This window comes from Nothoprocta perdicaria, unplaced genomic scaffold, assembly GCF_003342845.1.
Source record: "Nothoprocta perdicaria isolate Ctin4 unplaced genomic scaffold, notPer1 scaffold_123, whole genome shotgun sequence".
Taxonomy (NCBI): domain Eukaryota; kingdom Metazoa; phylum Chordata; class Aves; order Tinamiformes; family Tinamidae; genus Nothoprocta; species Nothoprocta perdicaria.
The window spans coordinates 913,019-937,079 of NW_020454350.1; the positions used below are offsets into that span (position 1 = coordinate 913,019).

Below are 24,061 nucleotides of genomic sequence, written 5' to 3' on the forward strand. Positions count from 1 at the left end.
CAAGTCTTCAGCTTTCTTTTCAATGTGGGCAGCATGGCTGTTGATTCCCCCGATCCATCAAATTTCCATTGAAAAACGTGAAATATTCCTTAGGTAACATGCTAATAGTTCTTGACTAATTGTAATCAGGGCTTTTCTTTCTCTAGTTTTCTGTAGGTTGCTGTCCAACCTGCCAAAAATTAATTTTAGTCACACTGCATCTTCCAACAGAAAAAATGTTCCCGGTGTYTTTCTGGTGGAGCTTTCCATTATGAAAATACTATTTTGGTTCATTCTATTGATTGTTTTTCTCCCTGAAATGTTGACTTTTTTGAATATCTGGAGAAGATATGAATTTATTATCTTCAGGAATAACTTTTAAGTGACATTTAAGCTATCAATAATTTAATGTGCTCTCTTTGAGCTTATATTTTTGTTACGAAGATATGTTTGTCACAGTTTTGACTCTGTAACCTCTTGCCTTTGGGAGATGCTAAGGCCTGCATTCGTGACACCAGTCAAACACAAACTTAAGTAAACCATCTGAGAACATTCATTTGTTTATCCAGACAGTCTTTTGAAGGATGTATCAAGACTGTCCTCAAAACCATTTCATTGCTCACAAGGATAGCAAATATGAGCTCAGAGAATATGTGACCCACAAGCAGTAGCAGTAGAGTGCGTGCAGTTTGGAAGTATATTAGTATGAGGCAAAATATGACCACGCAGGCAGTTTGCAGGTAGTATGCAATATGGTTTTGAGGCCCTGATGTGGATGCATCTTTGGGCATGCAGAGGTTCCAGCAGTTTGTAAACCTCAGCTTCCAGCTCTAAAAGACTTGACTTTTAGAGCTATGCAAACAAAGTTAATTTTAATACTGATTTCAGATGGGAGATCCTTTTAGATTCAGACTTTGCCCATCACACAGCACCTAGGGAAGAGAGAATACTATGAGCCTTAAGAAGCACTTTTCTTTTTCACATTTGGTAAAGATGATAAAGGTCAGCCATGGCCATTTTTATTACTTCTTACTGGGATAGCAACAGGACAGCAGGAAGAACACTAGCACAGAATTTCATTGGGAATTGGCACCACCTAACTGTCCAAGGTACTATAAGATATCATGTAAGGGCTTTCCTGATATTGTATATATATTGAGAGCATCTGCAGGCTCTCAGCTGAGAGCAGTAATGCTCCATCAAGCTTATTACTTTGTCAGTCAAGTGCATTAGTTACTTCGTGGCTTATCTCTATTTCGGTATGGGATTCTTTTTATATAGAATTCACAAGATTCATGGGCTACATGCTTTTCTGATGAAGTGCACTTTGTCTACAGAGGTGATTGTGACAGCCACCAAGCCTATGACTTAATCTACATAAAAGCACAACAATCAGATTTTGGAAGAAATTCTTACCTACTGTTTGTGTACGACAGCCATCTGTCTGATAAATCCCAGTGCGGAAGTCTGTTATGTTTGAGAAGAGCAAGACAACCTTCTGATACCTGTTTTTCCAGCAGCTGTAGGTTGCTTATTCTGCCTCTTTTCTCACCAGGTGCTCAATTCTTTTAGCTGAGCTTTGGATCTGCATTTAGGAGCTTTTGATTTCCACACCCAGCACTAGTGATAATTCTGGACCCACTCCATATCTTTCATTGCTTCAGTTATGAGGGTTCCCGATTACAACTTGTATTTTTGGAAGTGCTTCTCTGTTGAGTCACCCAAATTGCTATGTACTAACAATGGTTAGCCAGTTTTGAAAATCGTTTTAGAATTGCTGAAACGCTGAGACAATCCATCTTGTAATATCATGTGGCATCTCCTATTTGAGGATCATTCCATTTATATTCATGACCCGCCATGTATATGGATTTCAAGATGTAGAAATAGCCAAAGTGCCAGACCGGTAATTTCTAAAGATATTTCTTTTGTCTGCAAAAAGTAGTCTTCATAAATCTTAGTAAATCTCTTCAGAACAGTATCAACAAGTCATCTCTTTTGACCACGTGGTAGAATATAGGCACCGTTGGCTCTGTGYTCTGAATCAGGGTATGCGCATGACTATCTTAAGTTTTTGGATCGTTTCACTCACAAATTGGTTTCAATTTGCATGGTATTCGTTTTTCAAGCAATAAAGAACAAACATTTCATAACCTTGTGTCTTGTGAGTGTAATTCTGGGAGCATGTATCTTAATTTAAAAGCTTATAAAATCATGAAAGAAGGCATTATCTAGTATTAGGAATGCCTGGTTTACTTTGATGTTATTCACATTGCCTGCATTATAAGAAGTGACTCTCAAGAGGCTTAGCAGAGTTTACATTCCAACATTAATTCTGAACATATCTTCGAAGACATCTAGATGAAATTAGCAAAAAAAGATGCCTTCTGCAGCTCTAGGGTATGCTTGCTTTTTTTTTTTCCCCTCAGGATACCCAACACACTGCACTGCACTGCATATATGTTCACTGGAGCAGCAGCCTGAAAAAAAAATAAATACAGCCTTCTTGGATGAATGGTATCTCCTGCAACTAAAGGTTAAGATGTCATTCAATGATTTATCCTTCCCAGAAGTTGGATTCTTCYGACAGGGACATAATTTACTAGCTTTTATACATCAAAGGTTGTGTTCTCAAAATGGTGTTTGGGGATTTATGATAGTGAACTAGGTGAATTACATGTCAAATTATCAACTGTTCTGCTGGACATTTCATCAGTGCTGCCAGTATCTAGGCATTTGGCAAAATGAGGCTTCTGAACATAGTCTTTCAATAGTATTGTTTTATTTCAAAGCTGTTGTTAATCAAATGTTTCTGGAGAAAAATTAGCAATACAGACTGTTAATGACACTGACTGTTGTGCTGTGGCCTGCCAGATGTCAGGGGTGTCTGTTGTAGATGCCACTCTTTCTATAAAATATTGTTAAACTATTGCTTTCCTGATTGAAAATGTTTCATCTGGTAATCCAGCTAGGTGTTGCAATACGGAGACAGCAATACTCTCTCAGCAAATGAGGTCAAAGGGAGAAAGAAGAAAGAAAATACTATATTAGCATAAATGCAGACTGAGACTTTGTAAATGAAATGTGCTTCACATTTCATCTCACTGCAAATGTGAGTGCTACCCACAGCATGTGTATGCATKCAAGAGAGTTATACCCTTCTTTTGACTTTGCAGTTTTCAATAATGACATACTGCTTCTGTATGGATAAGACTGGTGTAAAGACTGCCTGGATTAGGAATGCCTGTCATTATTTGAATGGTGCTTTTAAGTGCACTTCATTGTACTCACTCATAGAACTAAGAAAATTTCTTGGCACGTGCACTTTGTGTCAGAGTATAATCCTATCTGGAAACATTTAATTAAAGATTTTTTCCAGTAGTTCCTTGACTTGGGAGTTCCTGATTGCTTGCTGTAGCTCTTTTTTTTTTTTTTTTTTGGGCTGTTTTTTCACCTTGTGCAGCATACGTCATTAAGTCAGAGGATCTAAGGGTCTAGACTGTTGGATGCGTCCTTAAAGCCTGCTGCCTCTTGAGGAGACCAAAATATGCTTTTTGGTATAGAAACCAGTTACTGGCAAGTAAGCATTTGATTGCCTCCTTCTGAGCCTCTGATCACACTAATGCAGACTTAAAATTTCCTTTGTCGCACCCATGCAAGATGAGAAGGTGAAGCTGAGAAATATGCCCTGTTCTGCATCTGTATGGTCAGGCAAGGAGACGGGAATTTCTTCAGCTCTGAAGAAATCTTGTTGTGATCTCAGTGACATGGTTGCTTAGGCTGGATGACCTATGTTGAATGTTGAGTAAGTGATATTGAATTATGAGTCAAATGAAAGTCAATCATTTAATAACTCCGTGTATCTCAGAACACCAAGGAAGTTCTGACATAACACCTGAAAATGAGAGGGACATGTGTCAGGTTGTATGTGTGTTTACATGTCATGCTCTCTTGCCTAGTAGTGTAAATCCAGGCAACAAAAGAGATGGGAGCAGCTTGTTGCATTATCAGAGCATATGATCCATCAGGCGAAGACAAAATGCAATTAAATTGGTAGTATTCCGGATTGGCTGTACTCTTCAAACTACCAAACCATTTGACATATTCTGTTGACTTTTAGCATGAAAATGCCGATCAGAGTCTTTGTTAGTGAGTTATCTTCCCCTTTTGTTTTTCCACAGAAAGAAAAGGTCATTCTTTGTTGGAGACATTCTGTCCTTAAGCTTAAGCTCCCAGGAGGGCCATGAGTCTGCAAGCAGAATTACTATCATTTGTATTGCATAACAGTAATGTTTAATGCATTCTCAGTTTTATGAAAGATGAATATTGGAGACGTTTTGAATAGTAGCATAGATTTACACTTGCTTTTTAAGACATAAAAAAGGACATTTCTGTTCTTTAGTGACAATGGATTAAGTTATAGTAGGAGTACTATTAAAAAGAATAAAATTCTGTAGACCTAGGAAAGAGAAAAAATACCTTGCCTGGATGGATTATATACAAATTGTAAACATTGTAAGCATATCTGGAGATAGGAAATGCCATGYCTTTATTAGAATACAACAGTTGTTTCAGTCCACTTTGTAACTGTTCTGTGCAGTGCAGGTGACATATTGATACCTAGGCATGGAAAGTTGGAACTGTGCTGAAAGGACACAGTTTTGGGGAATGTTTCTTATCCTTTGAATTTTATTATAAAAATGAAGACATTCAGCATAAAAATGATCTAATGCATATACATCTTCACTTAAGAGACCACTCACATTTCATATGTTTGTTTTGTGATATATAGGACAGTTTCCCAGCTCGGTTTGGAGGAATACATTTCGTCAATCAGCCGTGGTATATCCATGCCCTCTACACAGTTATACGGCCCTTTTTAAAGGAGAAGACACGAAAAAGGGTATTCTTCTGTTTGTTTTTCCGCTATCAGTCATTTATAGCCAGCAGAAGTAACCTACTGTGTATCTCAGCTTGTTATTGATGCAATGTATTCAAATATGTCTGCATTGYCTTCTACCTGCTTTAGAAGAATACATAGCTTTATTCTTCAAGGACACAGCTAAGCTGTGTACTTAAATATATTTTTAATTGTAAACATATGCTTCCTCTGGGTTATATAAAAATTGTCAACATTAGAATTCCCATAAGAAAGAGTAGTAAAATATTAAAATTGCCCATCTTCCTTTTAAAAACAAAGGTAGTGAGTGCCAAATCCTTTCCTAATGAGATTTCCTTGACATTAGTATGAACTGAAAGATACAGTTGGTACAGAGTAGTTTGAAAATACCGTTTTGAATGAGAAGGCTGTAGAAAGATATTTGTGCACATGCATCTGTGCATAAGCACTAGCAGTTTCTGAGATGTTGCTTGATTTGCAACATTTACATCAATGCAATTAGATTAGAGTTCGGTGGTGAGAGCACACAGAATGATATTATTTCAGTAACAGGAAATTTGTCATCCAAGAAAGCCCAATCAGCATCATACACAAAACCTAAATACAAAGAATATGACAGACTTTTTTTTACAGGATCAACTCTCTAAGGAGTTCTGTATTTTTTCTCTCTTCAAACAGCCTGCAAGGCCATAGAGATCCTTGGTGTTTAGCCATTTTCTACTGACAGATTATGCTTTAGAGACCTCTGGTACTTACAGATTTTGAACTATAGATCACAAAGCCTTTTATGTAATATCTGTTATAAATATGCAAATGAAAACCCATTTTGCAGGATTCAGTTGCACTCCACTGACTGCTGCTTCAACGAAGAACACTTTAGTGCCAGATACGCTTGAAGCCTATTTAAGTCAAGTGCTGTGTATGCATAACTGAGGAGAAAAGCATGGTCTGTGCATATGCTGCAATATTAAAATAAGGGACAAGGCAGTTGAATATGAGTGCTTATCACTTAGGCATCTACATTTTTATTTAGACACCTGAGGCAGGGGCTTATATTTGCATAAATTCTGACTTTCTACAGCTGTTTTTGTCAACACTGAATACCTCCTAAAAAGTAGGTCAGGTGGTTACAGTTGTGTTTTGAGCCTGAATTTTATGTCAAAATGTGAAAATTGTGTCCACCACATATCATTTAAAATCAGTTTTGAAGGAAAACCCAAAGTATTTTAAGAATAATATCAGAATTATCTTCAAAATTTAATCAGTCTCATTATAAATATATTGTGTTTATGCTGAATTATGTTGCATTTTTTAATTTGGTCTAATAGGCTAGCGGCCAATAACTATATTCAGATAAAGTACTACTAGGCATTCGACTAGGCATAAAAGCATTAYTAAAAAGAGAAACATTCCATTTGAAAGACACTATAAAACAATTTTTTTTCTGACGTTGATGTCTGTTATTTCACACAAGAGTAAGYGCTTTCTAAGCTGGAGAGACAGCTTGTGGGTTTGCATTTTCATACTAAGCTTCCTTATCTTCACAGCTGATTAGAAAATCAGCTGAAATAAACACATATTTGGCCTTTTGTCTCTCTCCGCTTTGAATTTAACCCGCAGTAATTTGCTCCAGAGAKAGAACTATCCAGAGAAGAAAAATGCAGGGTAATCTGGGATTGAACTGGCCTCACTCCAGCAGCTCAGTGATACCTGTCTGTGTGAATGAGAGGTAGCTTATGGCTGCTGCAAGGCAGCATCCTGTCTTGCCTTACTGGCTGCTTCTGCATGAACAAAAAAGGCAATTTCTCTGTATAATTTGCTACCGATTTAGCTATCTCACATGATTTTTCAGTGCCTATAGTCCTCTGGTCCTGCAAACATTTGAAGTTATTTATATTTTAAGAATTTGTGTATTTGCAGAATTGTGTTCATAGACTGACTGTACTCAATGCAAATGCAACGTCTGTCTTGGAAGACTAACTCCGTAAACCCAGCACAGACAGAATTTCCTACCACATCTTATCCTGTGATAAAGATGACAAAATTTGGTCTTTGAAGGTTTGTGCGATACTGCTTTGTTTTTACCTCCATGTGTGTATGCAGATATTCTTGCATGGAAATAACCTCAACAGTCTGCATCAGCTAATACATCCTGAGATCCTGCCCTCAGAGTTTGGCGGCATGTTGCCCCCCTACGACATGGGGACTTGGGCAAGAACACTGCTAGACCACGAGTACGATGATGACAGTGAATGCAATGCTGACTCTTACAACACTCCTGCAAAAGATATAGATAAAGACCTTTCTCCCAAATCCATGAAAAGGTGAGTTAAAGTTACTGTGGCCTTCTGGACTCAATATGAGGAATTATTTCAGCAGTGCCATACGGGTAGCGTGCACAGTATTGTGTTCAGGACAAGCTAGTGTCCTGTCTGAGCTTAGGGTAGGCATTAGAGAGACAGTGCTGGCTGGAGTGAGCCTTAGGGCTGAGTTAAAAATGGCTGCAATTGTCCAGACAGATAGTAATGATGATTCTTATCTTTCCACGTCTCATAACTTGGCTATCCACCAGGCTGTGGGGGTCAGGATATTTGCAGCATCTGACCTTTCAGTCACAGTAACTGCACACAGAATGAGAAAAAGTAATGAGGAAAAGCAGCACAAGAATCTGTGCAAATTGTTGTACTCGGGGCTGATAAACATCTTCACAGTCTGATATTCTTCTCTTTGAGAAGCAGCAGTATAATTGCTTCGTGCATTTTACTGTTGTAAATCTAATAATGTATGGGAAGAGGTTACAGTAGCTGTGGAAGCGGCGAGATGATTCACATAGGAGTGGTGAATCAGGTCTGACCTTGCCAGGGAGGTGGAAGAGAAAGGAGAAGTGTCATGAAGAGGATGATGCAAAGGGTTGAACACAGCTGCAAAAGTCAGAGTTCAGCTCATAGCTGGGTAGATCTAGCAATGGATCAGAGTGGAAACATAGAGCAGAAAGCCTTTGAATGAGGTCAGACTGTGCTAACTTAAAATTCAGTTTCAGGAGAGGGCATTTGATGCAGAAAGGGAAAGAGTCTTGGGACATAATGTGTGGAAAGTGGGAAATAGGAAGAGACTGTCTGGGAACAAGAAGTTAAGAAAGGTCCTGAATCCATATGTCAAAGATGTCATTAAGAAGAAGAATGGAGAAAATAGGTCATGGAAGAACCTGGGCAAGGGGAGAAAGTGAGCAATATATTTGTATATGATTTGCACATAATACAAGAATTACAAGACACCAGGGAAGTTGTATTGGAGAAAAGGGTGGAATACTGTTGCAAAATGAAGTCTTGGGAGGAAAACAGCCTCATCCAAGGAGGCAATAAGAAAACATGAGAAAGCCAGTAACAAGACCCTTGGAGGAACATTTTCCACACTATCGTGGAGACGGCCATTTTTAATTGGAAAAGCTTCTTAGTGGTTTGACTAGATTCCTCATTATCAAAGAGATTCCTCTTTATCAAAGAAGAAAATGCGTACCTATTTTCTTCCCATTTAACTTATGTTTGAAAATCTTTCATGCAGAATTATACAGCAGTGTAAACTTCAAATTGATCTTCAGTTTATTGCTTCATAGTCTTTCTCTCTGAGTTGGCTGGAACAGTAGGAGACATTGCTGGAGATAAACATGTCGAAAAATATATCTATATAACATTCGGTTGAATGTTTTCACATTCTATATAGATTCTCATCTATTCATATAATGAATCTTCAGTGTCTGCTGGAATCCTTCTTCCCAGCTGGTATATGTAAATAGGCACTGTACAAGTAGCAGGTAGAAGAGAAAAGGAATAAGATGCTAAGGAGAAAGTTACAGAACTTTGAGTATTAAATATAGAGAATGACTTAAAATTTCACTGATGCAAATATAGAAGTAGATAAATCCTATTCAATTTAAATTTGAATTTCAATTGAATGTGGCAATTGATGGATTAATTTTCTCTAAGTTTAAAAGCACACTCAGTGTGCTAAAACATTGTTATAACAGTGTTATAAAACATAACATGCAGTACAGTTGTTCTTGATTGCTCTTTTAAACGTCTGTGCTTGCTTTGATTCTCATCTCTAAATTGGGAATTAGTAGTACAGCTCTGGCATACTGCGATTTGTGAGAATTTCTTCRGTAAGGTTTATAAAGTTGACGTAGACAGAAGATGTCATAGACTTRCACAAATGTTTTTTCATTTTACATGGCTCAATCCATGAATTACTGTTGCACAGAATACAATATGACAATAAATGTTGATTGAATATTGACTGAAAATTAGTTTTCCATATTCTGCAAGGCAGTTGGGCTTCCGAGCTGAGAAATCCTAGATCAGAATATGTTCTGTTAAAATCTGCCTTAAAATCTGGRAGTTTGGAAGAATTCATGAGCAAAACTGTCATGTTTCAACGTTTCTGTCTCCCACTCATTTCATCAAGTGAGATCCCTTGGACACTAGCTGCTGAGATATAGTCAGCCTAGGAGAAGGGATTTCCATCTCCTATTAGTATTTTCATTCAAGTGAGGATTTTTTGAAATTAGTCTACTCCCACAGCGTTTTTTTTGTCCTGGTGAGCTGGATTTTTCAGTAGTACAGTTTTCACTGGCGTATTTTCAGTCTGCTTTGCATTGCCACAATACATTGTGCACTTAAAAAAAAAATCAGTGGGTTTGAGTTCTGCCTGAGAAATGGACCAATATTCTGTATGAGGCTTTTTGCACATTATTAGTTAAAAAAAAAAGTCACAAGAGAGTTCATCAGATTTTTAAACTTAATTTTCTTGAGGTTGCCATTAAGAAAGAGCACTAAGTGTAATTAGAAAATATCCTTGGATTTAAAGCTTTCATCTGAGGTTCCGTTCAGATTTTTTCCTTGTTCATATTTTTGAAGATTTTTCTTTCTTTTTTTTTGAAATAGGCCAGATTGGCACCTGCTATGAGTCTCCTTGGTTTCAGTGGATGGTGGCAATCCGTAAAAGGGGAATTGTTTGTATATGTTTATCTTAAGAGAGAGGTCAGAATTGAGAAAGCTTTTATATATATATATATATATATATATATATAGTTTATATATAGTACCACTGTTATAATTCTGTACTGAATCAGAGAATCTTCAAAAATTTTACTGTCCTCCATGAATTTGCCCTTGCCATCCATCTGGGCTCTGGGCAGTTAAGCTGGTAAGTGCATTTGACAGACATATCCACTGCTCCAGAAAGCCGCATCAGGGTTCCCCAGGGCTGGCTTAGCAGCATGTGCTTAGCATTTAAGTCCTGCTCAGAAAAGGAGCAACTTGGGCTTCCAGCTAAGATGTCACCAATTGCAACATGTCGTTAACCAGCTGGGTTGCTGAACTGTACCTTCTTTACCAGCCCACCTCCGTCTAGCCACATATAGCCAAGAGGGTCAATGCTCAGGACGCTGCAAAAGACAGCTTAGTTTGCCCTGTGTTGTGTATTAAGGTTGTACCCTGCTTCATTTCATTGTAAAAAGCAAAGGAGGCTGCACCCTGCTTCAGCATTTCCTTGTAAAAAGCAAAGGGAGTCCCTGTATTCCTCCTTTTGCCTCTGTCCACAAGCTAGCACAGAGCCTGTTAAAGCCAGGTAATGGTTTCCTGAGGGTATTTTATAACCATGTGCTGTGATCGGATGTTCAGGATCCCTGTACCATTATTTTTAAGCCCTGGCAGAAGTGAAAATAAACAAAGGAAAGCTGAGATTTACCCTCACTTGACTTGATCTGGAAATGTTAAATAAACATGTTATCCTTCTGCAGGTCTCAATCAGTTGTGGATCCCGGGGTGCTAAAACGCATGGATAAGAATGAGGAAGAAAACATGCAGCCTTTGCTTTCRCTTGACTAACGGTTCCTGAGCATTGAAGGTGAACTGAGGTGGAAGGCACTGCTTCTTAGTAGCAAGCAAACCACTGGGAAAGAATATACCAGCTGGAATCCTATTTACTCATGTTAATGTAGCATAATGGAAGCAGGCAGCAGGTTTTATCATTCTGCCTGAATTCCGGATGCCCTGGGGTGAAAAAAAAAGAAGACCGAGAGGAAAAAAAAAAAGAACAATAAAAAAGAGGCATCAATAATTTATTCTGTAAGTGCCAACTTGTTTGTAAATACAATATARCCCTCCACTTTGGATTTGTAAGTTATGGTAAGCAAATACTATGGAAGTGAATGACTACTAAATATGTCAGTGAAATGCACCATAAAAGCGAGAAGAGAACAAACACTCACACAAACACACACAAACACACATGCATACACAGAAATGCATACTGGACAAATAAAAATAACAAAGCCAATTAAATGTCCTTCTTACAGGAAGCCATATTGCAGCTATCGTATTGACTGCTGTTTTGTTTTCTGTCTGCAATGCTCTTGTAGTGTGCAAAGATAAAGAAGAAATATAAGAACTTGGAGATGTTGTAACCAGTTGAATATTTCCTGCCTGTAGGAATTTATTTCACAAATAACGTTGTGATCTAGGATTGYGATTTAGCATAAACTGTGTAGCATTGTAAAAAAGATGGCAGATGAGCTGGCACCAGCTCTTTGATGGCTTTGCTCTTTGGCTATGAGAATCTGTGAGGTTTCTTCCCTAACCTTTTATTTACAGTTTGGGCTTTGCAAGTAACATGACTCATTACCTGAGTCTAGGTGTTAAAAAATGGGCCACATCGGAACTACTTTTCTTGTATTTTGGGTGCACGTCAAGAATTTTTCCAGAACTCTGTTCTCCCTTGATATGAGAAAATATTCCTCTAAATAAAGTGTAATAACCAGTATTTGGATCTAAAGCCTGGCAGCAGCAGGTTAAAAGTTTGAATCCTGTGCACTGGGAGACTGCGTACATATATATATTTTTACCGATCTCTAACAAATGTATAAGGTGACATTGTTAGACAAGGATATTTAATCAAGGGTTTATACAAAAAAAAAAAAAAACCTATTCAATGTACTTAGATATATTATAGATTGTATATTGAGACAATGTCAATATAGTAAAACTTTCCTTAGAACAACAGCATCACACTCCAAGCAAGGATTAACATGAATGAGTTGCAGTCAAACATCTCAGCCTATGTGTTTAGGACACTTTTGTTTTTGTTGTAATGTAACTGTATATATGAACATGTGCCATAATAGAGAAATACATTTTACCTCAAAAGGGCAACAGGTTTTGCAAGGGATTGAATAAGCCTGCTGAAATGCAGGGATTGTGTCATCATTGTTGTGTGCTGCTGTGTGTGCAGTCTGTTTTAAGCTGAGACAAGAATATGTCCTTTACACTAAGTAGACATTTCTTACCAGGATTTAACTCAAAATGAGGAGAAACAAGATGCCCTGTGGTACATTTGAATACTTAGAGCTTTTGCAAGAGCATCCCCAAACAAAGCCGGGATTAATTAGGAATACTCTTAACAGCTGGACACTGTGGAGGTAATAGCTCAAGCAATTCTGCCTCCAAAGCTCCATAGTACTAAGAATAGCTTCACTTACTTCAGTCATCACTTAACATTTCAAAGTTGCCAGTTTTAGGTCATCTCTCCAATGATTATTCCAACTCTGATAATTAAAGGGCCATGAAGAGTTAAAAGAATGCAGAGAGTGAAATCTTGAAAAAATGTGTCCTGGGGTTTAGCTGTCACTCCCATTGTAGCAACATTGGCATTTCTCAGTTCTCAGAAGACCCTGTCAGCATCACCCTTGGTTAACCCAGGCATACACAGAYGAAGCTTTCATACGCTGCAGTACATTAACAACTTTGATAAAGAGCGTATGTCTTAACATGTGGTTGTATTGCCTGGAACTTGCTGACCAAGTCATTGAGTTCTCACTTGCTTAACACTGTTTTCATTATACATGATATGAAATGCAAACAGAGAAGATACAGAGCTTGAACTTGAGAAGTGTTTAATAGTGACAACTCCAGAAAGGGCAGATGGAAATTGTATATGGTTTTCAGTCTGTCTTGCAAGTTTTCAGTGCTAGAAACTGTTATAATGCCACTTTTATCCCTTGAGGGACTTAAAAGATTTATGAATTCTTTTCTACTATTTTATTCAGTTCTCTTTTTTCATGAACCTTGTAACACCATGCCATATAGGTAAGATGTATTGCTAGGATTTACTAAGTGCCATATTTGAATGTATGTTATTCACACCCACACTTATAGTTAGTAGAATAGTATATTTCCATCGATCTGACTCTTAAAATCAAGTAGCAATCAAAAAAAGGAATCAAGTATTAAGTAAAAGTCTCATATCAGTAGAATTTTTCTCTCTAAAGGCTCCAGGATTTAGTCAGAGTTCCACATTTATGCAAACTGTGACCTGGTGGTGATCAAAATCTTTATTGGATGCCTTTGGACTCATGGGCTGAAGCTAGGTGTAAACTAGACAACCCTGATTTTGGAATATGCTACTGGTCTATAGGGAAGTTTGTTGATAAGAATGTATGATGCTTATGCAAGTGATAGATTTGTTTTGTTTTTGAATACTTTATTTAGGCAYTTATCTGCAGTTTATGCACTGTGTTCTGATGACTGATTTCAGCTTTCAGTTAATGAATATTATTATATTCATTCCAGAAAGTGAAAGTAGGATATAGTATAATTTTGCATAATTGAAACCTCATCTTTCATGAAGAGCAAAAGTGCTTTTTCATTGAGATCTTTACTGTCAAGGAGTTGGGCTACAGCTCTTCTTGGCTGCAGTTTTTATTTAACTGAAGCAGATTTTTGCACTACTTGAGATACTGGATAATAAATATAATTACTGTTCATGTGCTCTCAGTACTTTTTGCAGGTATTTCTCTTTTACTTACCAGGTTACATACTAAACAAGGTTTCTACCCTTCCCCAATAGAGAATCTATGTAAGTAGGTCAATTCTTAATACATGAAATTTGGACTGAACGCTTTTTCCAAATCTTTGTTATCATAGGAGGTGAATCCATTTTTTATAGCAGGATTGAAGTAGTAAACATGGAGATCAAAGGAAGCCATTTTAACTTCTTATTCTTGTTGTATATTGTGTAGAAGTAACTTTCCCGTAGTTATGCTTGCTGATATGCATATATCTAAAAAGAAAATTTCTGCAATATGAAGAATTTATTAGAAGGACTAAATACACCTATCCAAACAGCTAGGTGAAGGGGGGGGGGAAAAAAAAAAAGGAAAGAGAGTGTAAAAATTGTCAATTTCAGGCTTTGAATGGGATCTGAAAACATCCCCTCAATCTTTGTCTTTTCCTTGAAACAAATGCTTAAAATAAATGGAGAAGTAATGGAAACTTTCATGTGTAAGGCCTTGATCCTGTAGACAGAGATGTTAATAATCTGTTGACTTTATGAACTACGTGACAGTAAGTCCCACCCAACTGCATCAGATACGCAAGCTCCAAATAGCTACTTGTAAAATAGCTTTAAGATATTAAAGCTATTCCTTACAGTAAAGTCCTTAGAGAAATGGTAATTTCTTATACAKTATATTTAAAATCTCCCAAAAGTCACAAAAGATATTCAAAGAGATATACATAAACTAAACACAGAATTAAAGAAAATAGGAATAGAAGGGACCTCGAATGCTCACTTACCTTGATAAGTGGAGGAGCAGATTTGCTTTAACTTTATCTTTCTTCAAGAATTGTTTTAACTCTACCTTGCATGGAGTGTTCTTTGTATTATTTAATTGCACTGTTCTTTGTATTATTTAATTGTAGTCACAACAAAACCTAAGAACAATAGCAGAAAAAAACTGTAAATTAACTGTATTTTGTTCATGTCTTTTCTTATTTATCTGTTCTGTTTGAGAAATGCAAAAGTTCACCAAGCATCATAAGAACTACCTGTCAAATTTGCCTGGGAAATGTATTGCAATAAGCCTTGGTCATGTCCCTGTTACGCTTGTCATTATTGTGGTATATAATTTTCAAGAACATTAAAAGAGTCATATTTGGAAGAACATGAAAAAGATAATATCTCCAAATCAGCTTTTGGAATTTTGTATAAAATCCAAGAATCTTTTTTTCAGGTTATTTTGAATTTGGTCTTGGTAATCTTTGTTTGCCTCTGTAAAATTGCTGAGCTATCATCAGCACTGGGTACCAGGACAATTTCATAAGATAAGTATCAATATGAAAAGCAAGAGTTTCAAAGGATTGTGCTGAAGAAAGAAAAACACTTTAAACACATGGTTATCTGTATAATGTCCTTTTATTGAATGGCATTTTGCAGATAGTTTATGAGCATGTATTTTTGGTGCTGAATATAGTACTTTGATCCACAAAGTTCAAAGCACACTATGAAATCAAGAAAATAATTGTTATCCCACTTCTCAGGTAGCAAAATAGAAATACAACAAGTTAGAGATGCCAAAATTTCAATAGAAGACATTCATAGTGTGTTTATGTACAGTAAGAATGAKGATGTAATCGCTCAGTGTGGTTTGAACTGAAGGAAAGGAAATAATATCTATCTCTATTTTGTGTGAGGGAAATGTCTGTCTCATGATTCACTGTCACACCTGGACTCTTTGAAAAATCTTCTGAATAACATTGCTTGAGAGCTTTATAAACCAGGGATGATCTGCTTTCCTGTGGAATTAAGTCTGAATGTACTTGGCTTGTGCTGAGGAAGTGGTAAAAATGCAGTATGTCCCCCAAATGAAACACCTTTGTTCTGCATGTAATTGATGGGAAAAGGCAATTTGAACATCTAAAAAAGGGAGATCTTGGCTGCCCAGGAAAGACATCTCAACTTGACCAGGGAAGACCTTCGTCTGTTGGTCTAGAAAGATACTTACTCTATCATTAGGAAGACAAGGAATATTTGCTTTTCACTGAGTGGTATTTTTAAAACACTTCAAATGATGATGCAAGCCAGGGAGATATGATTCCACACCCTGTATTGCCTTGTGACCTGTAATGAACCTGTGTCAAATGTCTGTATCTAGTACATTACCATGGACGTATCATTCTGCACTTCATCTTTCAGTTGTGTGGGAATTTCTTTTGATATCAGCTTTTGGGATCTTGATTTGTGCCCTTCATATAGGTGTATTGTCAGAAAATGGCATTGACCCTTGGTGGTTTGCAGATCTTGCAACATGATTTTGTTAAAAAAAGAAAAGAACAAAATGTGATATGTTGGGCATYGGTACAGTTGAAACGGAGGTCACAAAGGCTCACTGTTTTGCCATTCTGCCTCCAGTGTTATGTGTGGATAAACTTCCCTAAATAATACCAGATATCAAAGTAACACAATGTGAGTTTGAAGAAAAAAGAAACTTCTGCAGATAATCAAAATCTGAACTGAGGGTGTCCGAGTGGAGGTCAGTTGGGAGGGAACAGCTGGATAATGGCAAAACGTATAGACAGCACCAAGGGAAGATGTTGATGCTTCCTTATGGTACAATATTTCAAAGCTAAGGTATGTTAATATATAGGCAAATTGTTTTGTCTGTGGGAATCCTGATTAGCCAGGTCTTTTGCTTCTGAATCATTCGTTTAAAACAAGTCTTTTCTAAAAACGGGATGACAAAGTTTCTATTTGCTGTTAGCAGAGAACACACTTCTAGAGAAATTGCGTACTTGAACAGCAAATAAATGGCTGGGGTTAATTAGGGTTTGTATTTGATATGGAAATGCCACTGTGTTTCCTTGAAGAGGCTGCCTCATCATCCACACACAGCAGTGCCAAAAGGCAAGCACTTCAAATAAGTCCCTTGGTTAATAAAAAATTAAGAGGAGAAAAAAAGGGAAAATATAATAAAGATTAAAAAATGGTTAAAATGAAAATAGAAGCAGGTGTGTGCTGGAAAGCCAAGTGAATGGTAAAAAATGACATGGTAAATGGTAAAAATGGTAATGGTAAAAAACTTCCACGGAAGACATCAGGAGCCCTTCATGTGTTCCCCATCTACATTAGGAGCAGAGTTCCCATTTGCCTTGCCTTTGGGAAACTCCCTGATGGAGTTTCCCAAATCTTGAGAAAATGCCTCAAAATATCATGTAAAATAGCCATGGGCTACRGTAACTGAGTGTGTCACCATGGCTTTAATGGATCAGTGTGTTTCACCAGATTGTAACKCCCACATGGGCCCTGGGCTGAATGGGTCCTGGACACCTAAAGGGACGCTCAAAACACGGTGTCCTGCCTGGGTGAACGCTCACTGTCAGAGGTCTTGTGGAGAGATGGGAAGGGACTGTGCACCAGGAGGAAAAGGGAAAAGGCCTGTGGAGAAAAGGACAACAGGGACTGGGAGTAAACACAGCCACACAATGAAAGTATTGGTGAGGGAATATTTCCCTTGCTCTGTAATCAGTATAAAAGAGGTCTTACAAACCCCACTGCACATCTGTCATTGTTAAGGACAAAGAAAATCTTTTCCTTTTCACAACACAAACTTTTTTTGATATTTTAAAGCCTAATATGTATTCTAGGCCTGAGCTGTCTCTGCTTCTGCTGTTTCCATTGGGGCTCTTGGGATGTGGGTATCACATAGCGTGTAGGAGCTAGAAAGCTAAATTCACAAACATGTCTCTGAGGAAGAGAAGGAAGGGATGGATTCTGCAAGAACCTGCTGCAGAGAGGATTTCATATGAGAATGTAGTGCTTGTTTGGAATAAAGTCTGCCTTGCCTTGTCATCAATATTTGCACCTTCTCTGTTTTAGAAAGGCCGTGAAAATAGGAGGTGTGAGAATGTTCTCCAAACACTTAGGTGTCTTGTGCTAATTATGCAGCCTTCAAGCTGTAGCTGGTGATCTCTGTCCCGTGTCTTTAAACACTTCTGCTGGTGATGTTGATAGTAGCCATTAGTACTCAGAGTCAAGATGATTTAAAGGAAGCTGACATCTTTGAACATCACACTTATGTCTAAAAATATTTAATTGGTGAGAGTTACAAGTAATGCCCAAGATTTTGATAACTGAGAGTTTCAGGGTTTGTTTGTGTTGCATCCTTGATGAGATTTAGTGTATAATCACTTTCCCTTAAATATGGTTTTCCCTGAGGTTCATGTGAATCTTTCACGCATGATGGCAGAGGAAATTGCATTAAATACTAGAGAATGTGATTCTAAAGCTATGAATACATTAAGAGTGGCACATAAAGGATCTCTGACACTATTTTTTAAAGAGCTTTGTTTTACAGTTAACTAGGTTCCAAGTTGACTCTAATGTCTCTCTTAAATTGGTTCTCTAGCTCTTTCACCCTCTAGACTATAATGTGAAAGACAAACCTTTGCCAGCTCTGTATCTTTTTTTCTCTTACCCCCCTGCATTCCACAGTGTCCTATTTTTTACACTTTTTTATTCTGTGAATAACTGGAGAAAACTGTAAAACTACTGATGGTCTGCAAACTGAATCTGGAAAACCACTATTTTTAATATTTCCCATATACAAATCTGCGCTGACAGGGTGAACTGGAAAATGGGAACAACAGCTGACYTCGTCCATAGAGGAATACAAGAAGGACTCAGGCTGAGAGTTCCTAAAGGTGCAGATGGACCATCTCCTGAGACGGCTGTTGTGATTTAAGATGTTACCTTTCCCAGACTGTTAATTATCACCCTGGGAATTAAGTCTCCAGCATTTAAACAACAGTATGGAAGTATTATGGAAGTATTCCTATTCCATAAAAGTTCTGAACAACTCACACTAATTCTGCTGATTTTATGCTCATGCAGATTTAAAAATATTCACATAATATATTGATACAGCTCTTTTACAAGGATGGTGATTAACAACTAGTAGTGGCAACATCTAAAATTGCTGTAGCTAGATTGGCTATCTGTGCCTTAAGGCTCTGGTGATCTGTAGAACCTGCATAGAGGTAACCACTAAATATATYTTTTCATGTGCAACAACATACTTTGGAGCCTTACAGAAAATACTATAGCATYTATCAAAAATAAAGTTATAGAAGTAATTTGCAGACAGTGCTCATATCCTCAGGATAAACTTTTGTTTGTTTGTTTCTCAATTTAGTATTGTTAGGACTCAGGGGGTCTGAGATTTGTAAAGTCGAGACAAGCCTGTCATTCATGTTCTCTCTATGTATATTTTACAGAATGTTTTCAGTAGTTAATCTCTTTTCACAACTTGTTATCAGTTTGAATTTGATTCTTGGACCAAGAAAGAAGGTTACTTTTGGTCTGTTTGTTGTAATCTAAAATCCGAAGATTAAGCAGTTTTGTGAAATATGTCACTCTTTATATTGTGTATTTAAATATCATCAGTTCTCTGTGATCAATGGGCTACTTTGGAAAGTACTACTACTTTAAAACATTGTTGGTTACTGAGAAAGAATGACATCCTGTTAAATAAAATATGACCAAATGAAAATTAAAATACACATTTTTGTGTTTGTACACAGGAGTTTTTGTCTGCTTGTTTGTGTTAAAACAGAAACAAAGGGAATATTTTAATTGAATGAGGTATAATTATTTTTATCAACTTTTGAAAAGAAAAAGGAGAAATAACTGAGCATGTAAGTTTGTTCTGATGACATCGTATGCTTCTGGCCCCCATGTCTCCCCACCCAATAATATGTTTTGAAGAGCTCACATATTCTATATGTGCAATAGGATGCATAGGATGAACTGTCACTTATCGGAAGTCTAAAGGTCATGAATGCCTTCATGGATGAAAATCATGCAGAAACATAGTGCAAGAAACGCTCATTTTTTTTGCATCTTTATTCCTCTTCACTCTCTCAACTTTTTCCATATCTTTTTTCCTAGCATCATGTCATGATTGTTACCTCTTCTTTTGAACTCACACCAGGAAAAAGTCATGTTAGCTCCACATTCAAGTGCCAACTTTTTCAGGGTGATGATGTTATTGTTGCCAGGAAGGAGCAGCTGCAATAGGACAAAACAGACTTTGTGAAGTTGAACCTATGCCTGCAGAACAATCATTATAAATTTTATTTTTCTTGGCAGGTGGAGAGAAAACAGTTGTGTGCTTATGTGCTACTCCAATGTTCTTTTTGCAGTATTCTTCCCTTTAGGCATGTAGATACTTAGTCCAATTTCCTGTACTTTTTTTTTATTTATTTTATGTTTGGTTTTAAAAGACAAAGATATTAGGCCACAACAGTTTTCTGCTTCACAAATAATCTGAATGATATACTCCAAAGTATATTCCTTAATTTAATTTTACAAGGTATCACTTACAAAGAAGTACAGATTGCCTAATTACCRTGTTGAGAAAATACGGTGTCTTTTTCTGTATGGAAATGTAGTCCTTCAGTTCCTGGGCACTGTTGCTATATACAGTATATAGGCAATTGCTACGCAAGGATCCGCTACATCATATGAATATAACTGCAAAGATCTTCATGCAGGGTCTGGCGCAGCCCTCACTCTGCTCCCTTTGGGATGAATTTCACCTTGCATGTTGAGCAGAACTGCAGCTCCTGAAAGCTGATTTGGTTTGCTGCAATACCTCATTGCAGCCCTTCAAGTTGCAGCTATTCTGAATTTGTACACAGCCCCCGAAAACAGTGTGATCCCTGCACGTGTATGTGTGTTGGTGTGTATATCCATGTATGCTTGTCCTTCCCTGTTCCCGTTTTGGATCCCAGAGAGGCTGGATTTGCCTCAGCTCTTCTGCTGTGACTAGCTGCCAGAGCAGTGGGTGGAGGATGGGGCAAGTGGTACCAACCTTGCTTTTGGACACAGGGGAAAAGATGTGATGCTAGGGCTTGCATGCACCTGCATGCCAGCAGCTCAAGCCGCTGTGGGCACAGGGTACCCTAAAACAGGTGCATGGGCAGAGGGCAGCGATGGCTGTTCTGAATTGCGGCACTCTGGATTGAATCCGCACAACAGGAGACCCGACATGTGATGCAGCCAAAGGAGAGCGTGTCGGTGCAACTCCCACCTTCCTGGAGGGCTGCTTGGCAGCGTGCACGGGAGTACCGGAGGCTCAGCTGGAGAGTTAATTACCAATTATGCAATCATCATTTCTGTGCAGCTTGCAGTAGCCCTGCAGCTGAGTGACGGGAGAAGCACTGTATTTTAATAGTATATTTTGATTGTATACATAATAATATAAATAGTGTGTGCAACTTTATAAGTGGCTATTGAACATACTATAAACATAGCAAGCGTTCACAAAGTTCAGAATTCTCTGTGTCAGTAGAAAAGATAAGTATTTGGTCTCATATGGTGCTGATTTAATTCTCACAGGCAGTCATAGTGGAAAAAAATAACACTTGTCCTTCCAGACAGGTATCCATGGTTGGTCGGTCAAAAACACTTAAAGCAGCTGAACCTTGACTGACATAACRTCCCTTCCCCCTCTGGATAGATTACCAAGATGTCAAACAATTTTTTTTCCCCCTTTAATCTGTTATTTTAACTATTGAAACTCTTGAAATTAACAATTGAAAAAGTACATACATATGAAAACATGAAAAAAATGTCATGATGGTCAATATGGATGTAATATTTTTACACTGCTCTTCTTCCCTTCTGATCACACCTGTAATTTTTTTTTTCCTTTCAGTGAAAATTTTAACACCTTTTCTCGTCATATTTTCACAGGAAAACAGAGATTATTTCTTAATATTGAAATACCATTGTTTCAATTTTATTTCTTATGATAAAGTTAGAGAATATAGTTAATCACATGATTTGRCACTGACAGTTTTTATGTTGAACTCTGAAAAAGAGGTACATTTCATCCCCATTCAACAAGGTGGAAATCATGTTAATCTCAACAAATTCAGCCGTCAGAGTCATGTCAGAAAGCCTAACCCATAAAAGTTGTGATTTAAATGTTGATATTCRTGAGGAAAAAAATTATTTTTTTCTTTCAGTTTGAAATATGCATACAAAAGCTTTGAATGAAGCTTTCTATTAAGTTTTTAAAGTACTGCAGTAGTGGAAAAATGACAACATGATWGAAAGCTTTTGGGTTCTTTCTTTTCTTGATGCATATAAACTTTTTACAGTTCAGACCATCAATAAATAGAGGGAAAGGAAATCTAGAGGATATAAAAAAAAAATAGAAGAAGAGGAAATCTTTAAGTGGTCTACATAAAGTATTAASTACAGTTGAGACACTTTCCTGTGCATGAAACTATCAATTTGAAAATTTCTAGCCATTAAGGCTTTGTGTTATTATTGGATCCTATTAATACTCATATAAGAAAGAACCCAAGGAGAAATAAAGCAATTTATCTCCAAAAATCGAAGAGGYTGAAAAAAAAAGAAAAGGGGGCGCAGCTCATACTATCTTCCTTGACTGCATTTCTTGTGCTTGTGACTTTCCTTTCTTACTCTTTAAAAAAACCTAGCCAGGGAGTCTCACCCATGCTGTGCATCAGGATGATCTCATCTGTAACTTGCCCATTTCCCTGGCACAAACCCACTAAACCATAAGAGCTTCTTATGTTATGATAGCGTCATTACTGCTAGGCTATTTCCAAGCATTTATGAGCTGAGCTATGTCATGAAATAAAGCTATAGCTCAGAAGAGAGAGTTTGGAGAAAGTGTTTGCCAAAAGACCTGTCAAATACAAAGGCTCTTCTAGAGGTTGGGGTTGCAGCCACTTTTGAGGATCATGCGCTTCAAAACTCAGAGGAAGAGTAAAACTGCGTACACATTGGTGAGGCGTATGTGTAAAACAGCTAATTTAATAGGTGCCCCTCTGTGAAGAAGTGACTTAAGCCTTAATTAAATTCTTCATATGAGAAAATGGCCCCATTATACGACTTTAGTAAAATTTAGAGACTATTACAGTGCAGCGTGTATTAGTTAAAATTTGATCATTAACTGAGAAAGAACTCAGTTCTTGTGAGCAACATGCATAGGTGCTTGCTGCTTTGATGGGGGGTCCTTGGGAAAGTGGGACTGTAACTTGTTTTGTCACTTCTTTATGTTCTCTAACACTTGCTGCCTTTTATTCTTGTCTACTCATCCCCCTGTGCTATGAAAAGAAGTAAATGGATATGCTGTAAAATAATTTCTATATTTTCCATTTCTTTCCAATTTCCTATCTGCTAGAATTTGTGTATTTTTATAAGAAAAGTGGAGAAATTAGTTCTTTTTTTACCCCATTCCAAGGTAATTTATCAAACTGTGTTGTAGAATCCTGCAGCTGCACACGTTTGTTTTTGACTTTTTGATCCCTCCAGTTTATTATTCAAAGATCAGCTGTTTGTAATGATTAAATGAGAGCATGTCAGAAATGTATAATGATGCCAATTTTCTGCCTTCCCCTGGAAGTACCTTCTCAGTGCAATATTAAGCCCAAGATGACAGCAATTTACACCTCTGCAGAGACAATGAAATGCAAATAATACAGTTTAACTTGAGCATTTTCCATGGAAATGATTAGTTTTATCTTCTCACTATTTTCTTGTGTTCAAAAAATATGTGCTAATAAGATGGCTGCTGCTTTCTTTTTAAACTCAGATAATGATCTATCTATAATATGAGATCATCAGGGAATGATGTATATTATTTGCACAGGCCTTGGTCTTCTGGATTTCACCATTGCTTGTTTCTAGAATGATGTTTGTGTGGCTTTCACATTACCCAACTGAGTGTCATTGTGGGATGAAGTCACTAAATAATGAGACCAAATATGGTACAGCTCCTTGATTTGGGTTTGAGATACAGAGAACTCTTTTATAAATGATCCTTTATATAGCTCTTATTCTCTGGTTTTTGTTCTTGTTTGTTTTTTGTTTCCAGATTTTTCCAGATTTTTTCCTCTTTCCTTTGTCTTACAAAGGAAAAATACTGCACTGTAGGGAGAGAAGTATTAGTGCTATCAAAGAAATCATTTTGGGAAGGTAGAGAGCATAACCATCAGCTTTACTAAGCTGGAAAATATATCCAAAAAGACTTTAAAAACAAACAAACAGGCAAATAAACAAAGAAAGTGAACAGACTTGTAGCATTGCTGACATTGAATTTAGAATTTTAGTTTGAACTCTATTTACAGAAGGATTTTTTTTAATTGATTTGATAGTTTTTGATAGTCTTTTCCTTCTGTAAATGGCTTTCATTTAAAAATTGATTCTATGACAATATATCATATATGAACATAGTTAAAATAATTTTTTATCAGACACACTACCATGATTATTAATATTAAATATCAGTATTTTTAATGAATCTGAAATATT

At 37.2% G+C, this 24,061-nt stretch overlaps 1 protein-coding gene across 1 annotated transcript in view; it reads left to right on the plus strand.

Annotated features, from left to right (window-relative positions):
• CLVS2 (clavesin 2) overlaps positions 1 to 11,144 on the plus strand; it is a 47,680-nt gene extending 36,536 nt beyond the window's left edge. The window contains exons 3-5 of the mRNA XM_026054579.1: positions 4,772 to 4,882; positions 6,983 to 7,203; positions 10,677 to 11,144. Coding sequence (XP_025910364.1) covers positions 4,772 to 4,882; positions 6,983 to 7,203; positions 10,677 to 10,764 — 420 coding nt within the window. The 3' untranslated portion in view covers positions 10,765 to 11,144. The remainder of the gene's footprint in view (positions 1 to 4,771; positions 4,883 to 6,982; positions 7,204 to 10,676) is intronic.
• The last annotated feature ends 12,917 nt before the right edge of the window (positions 11,145 to 24,061 follow it).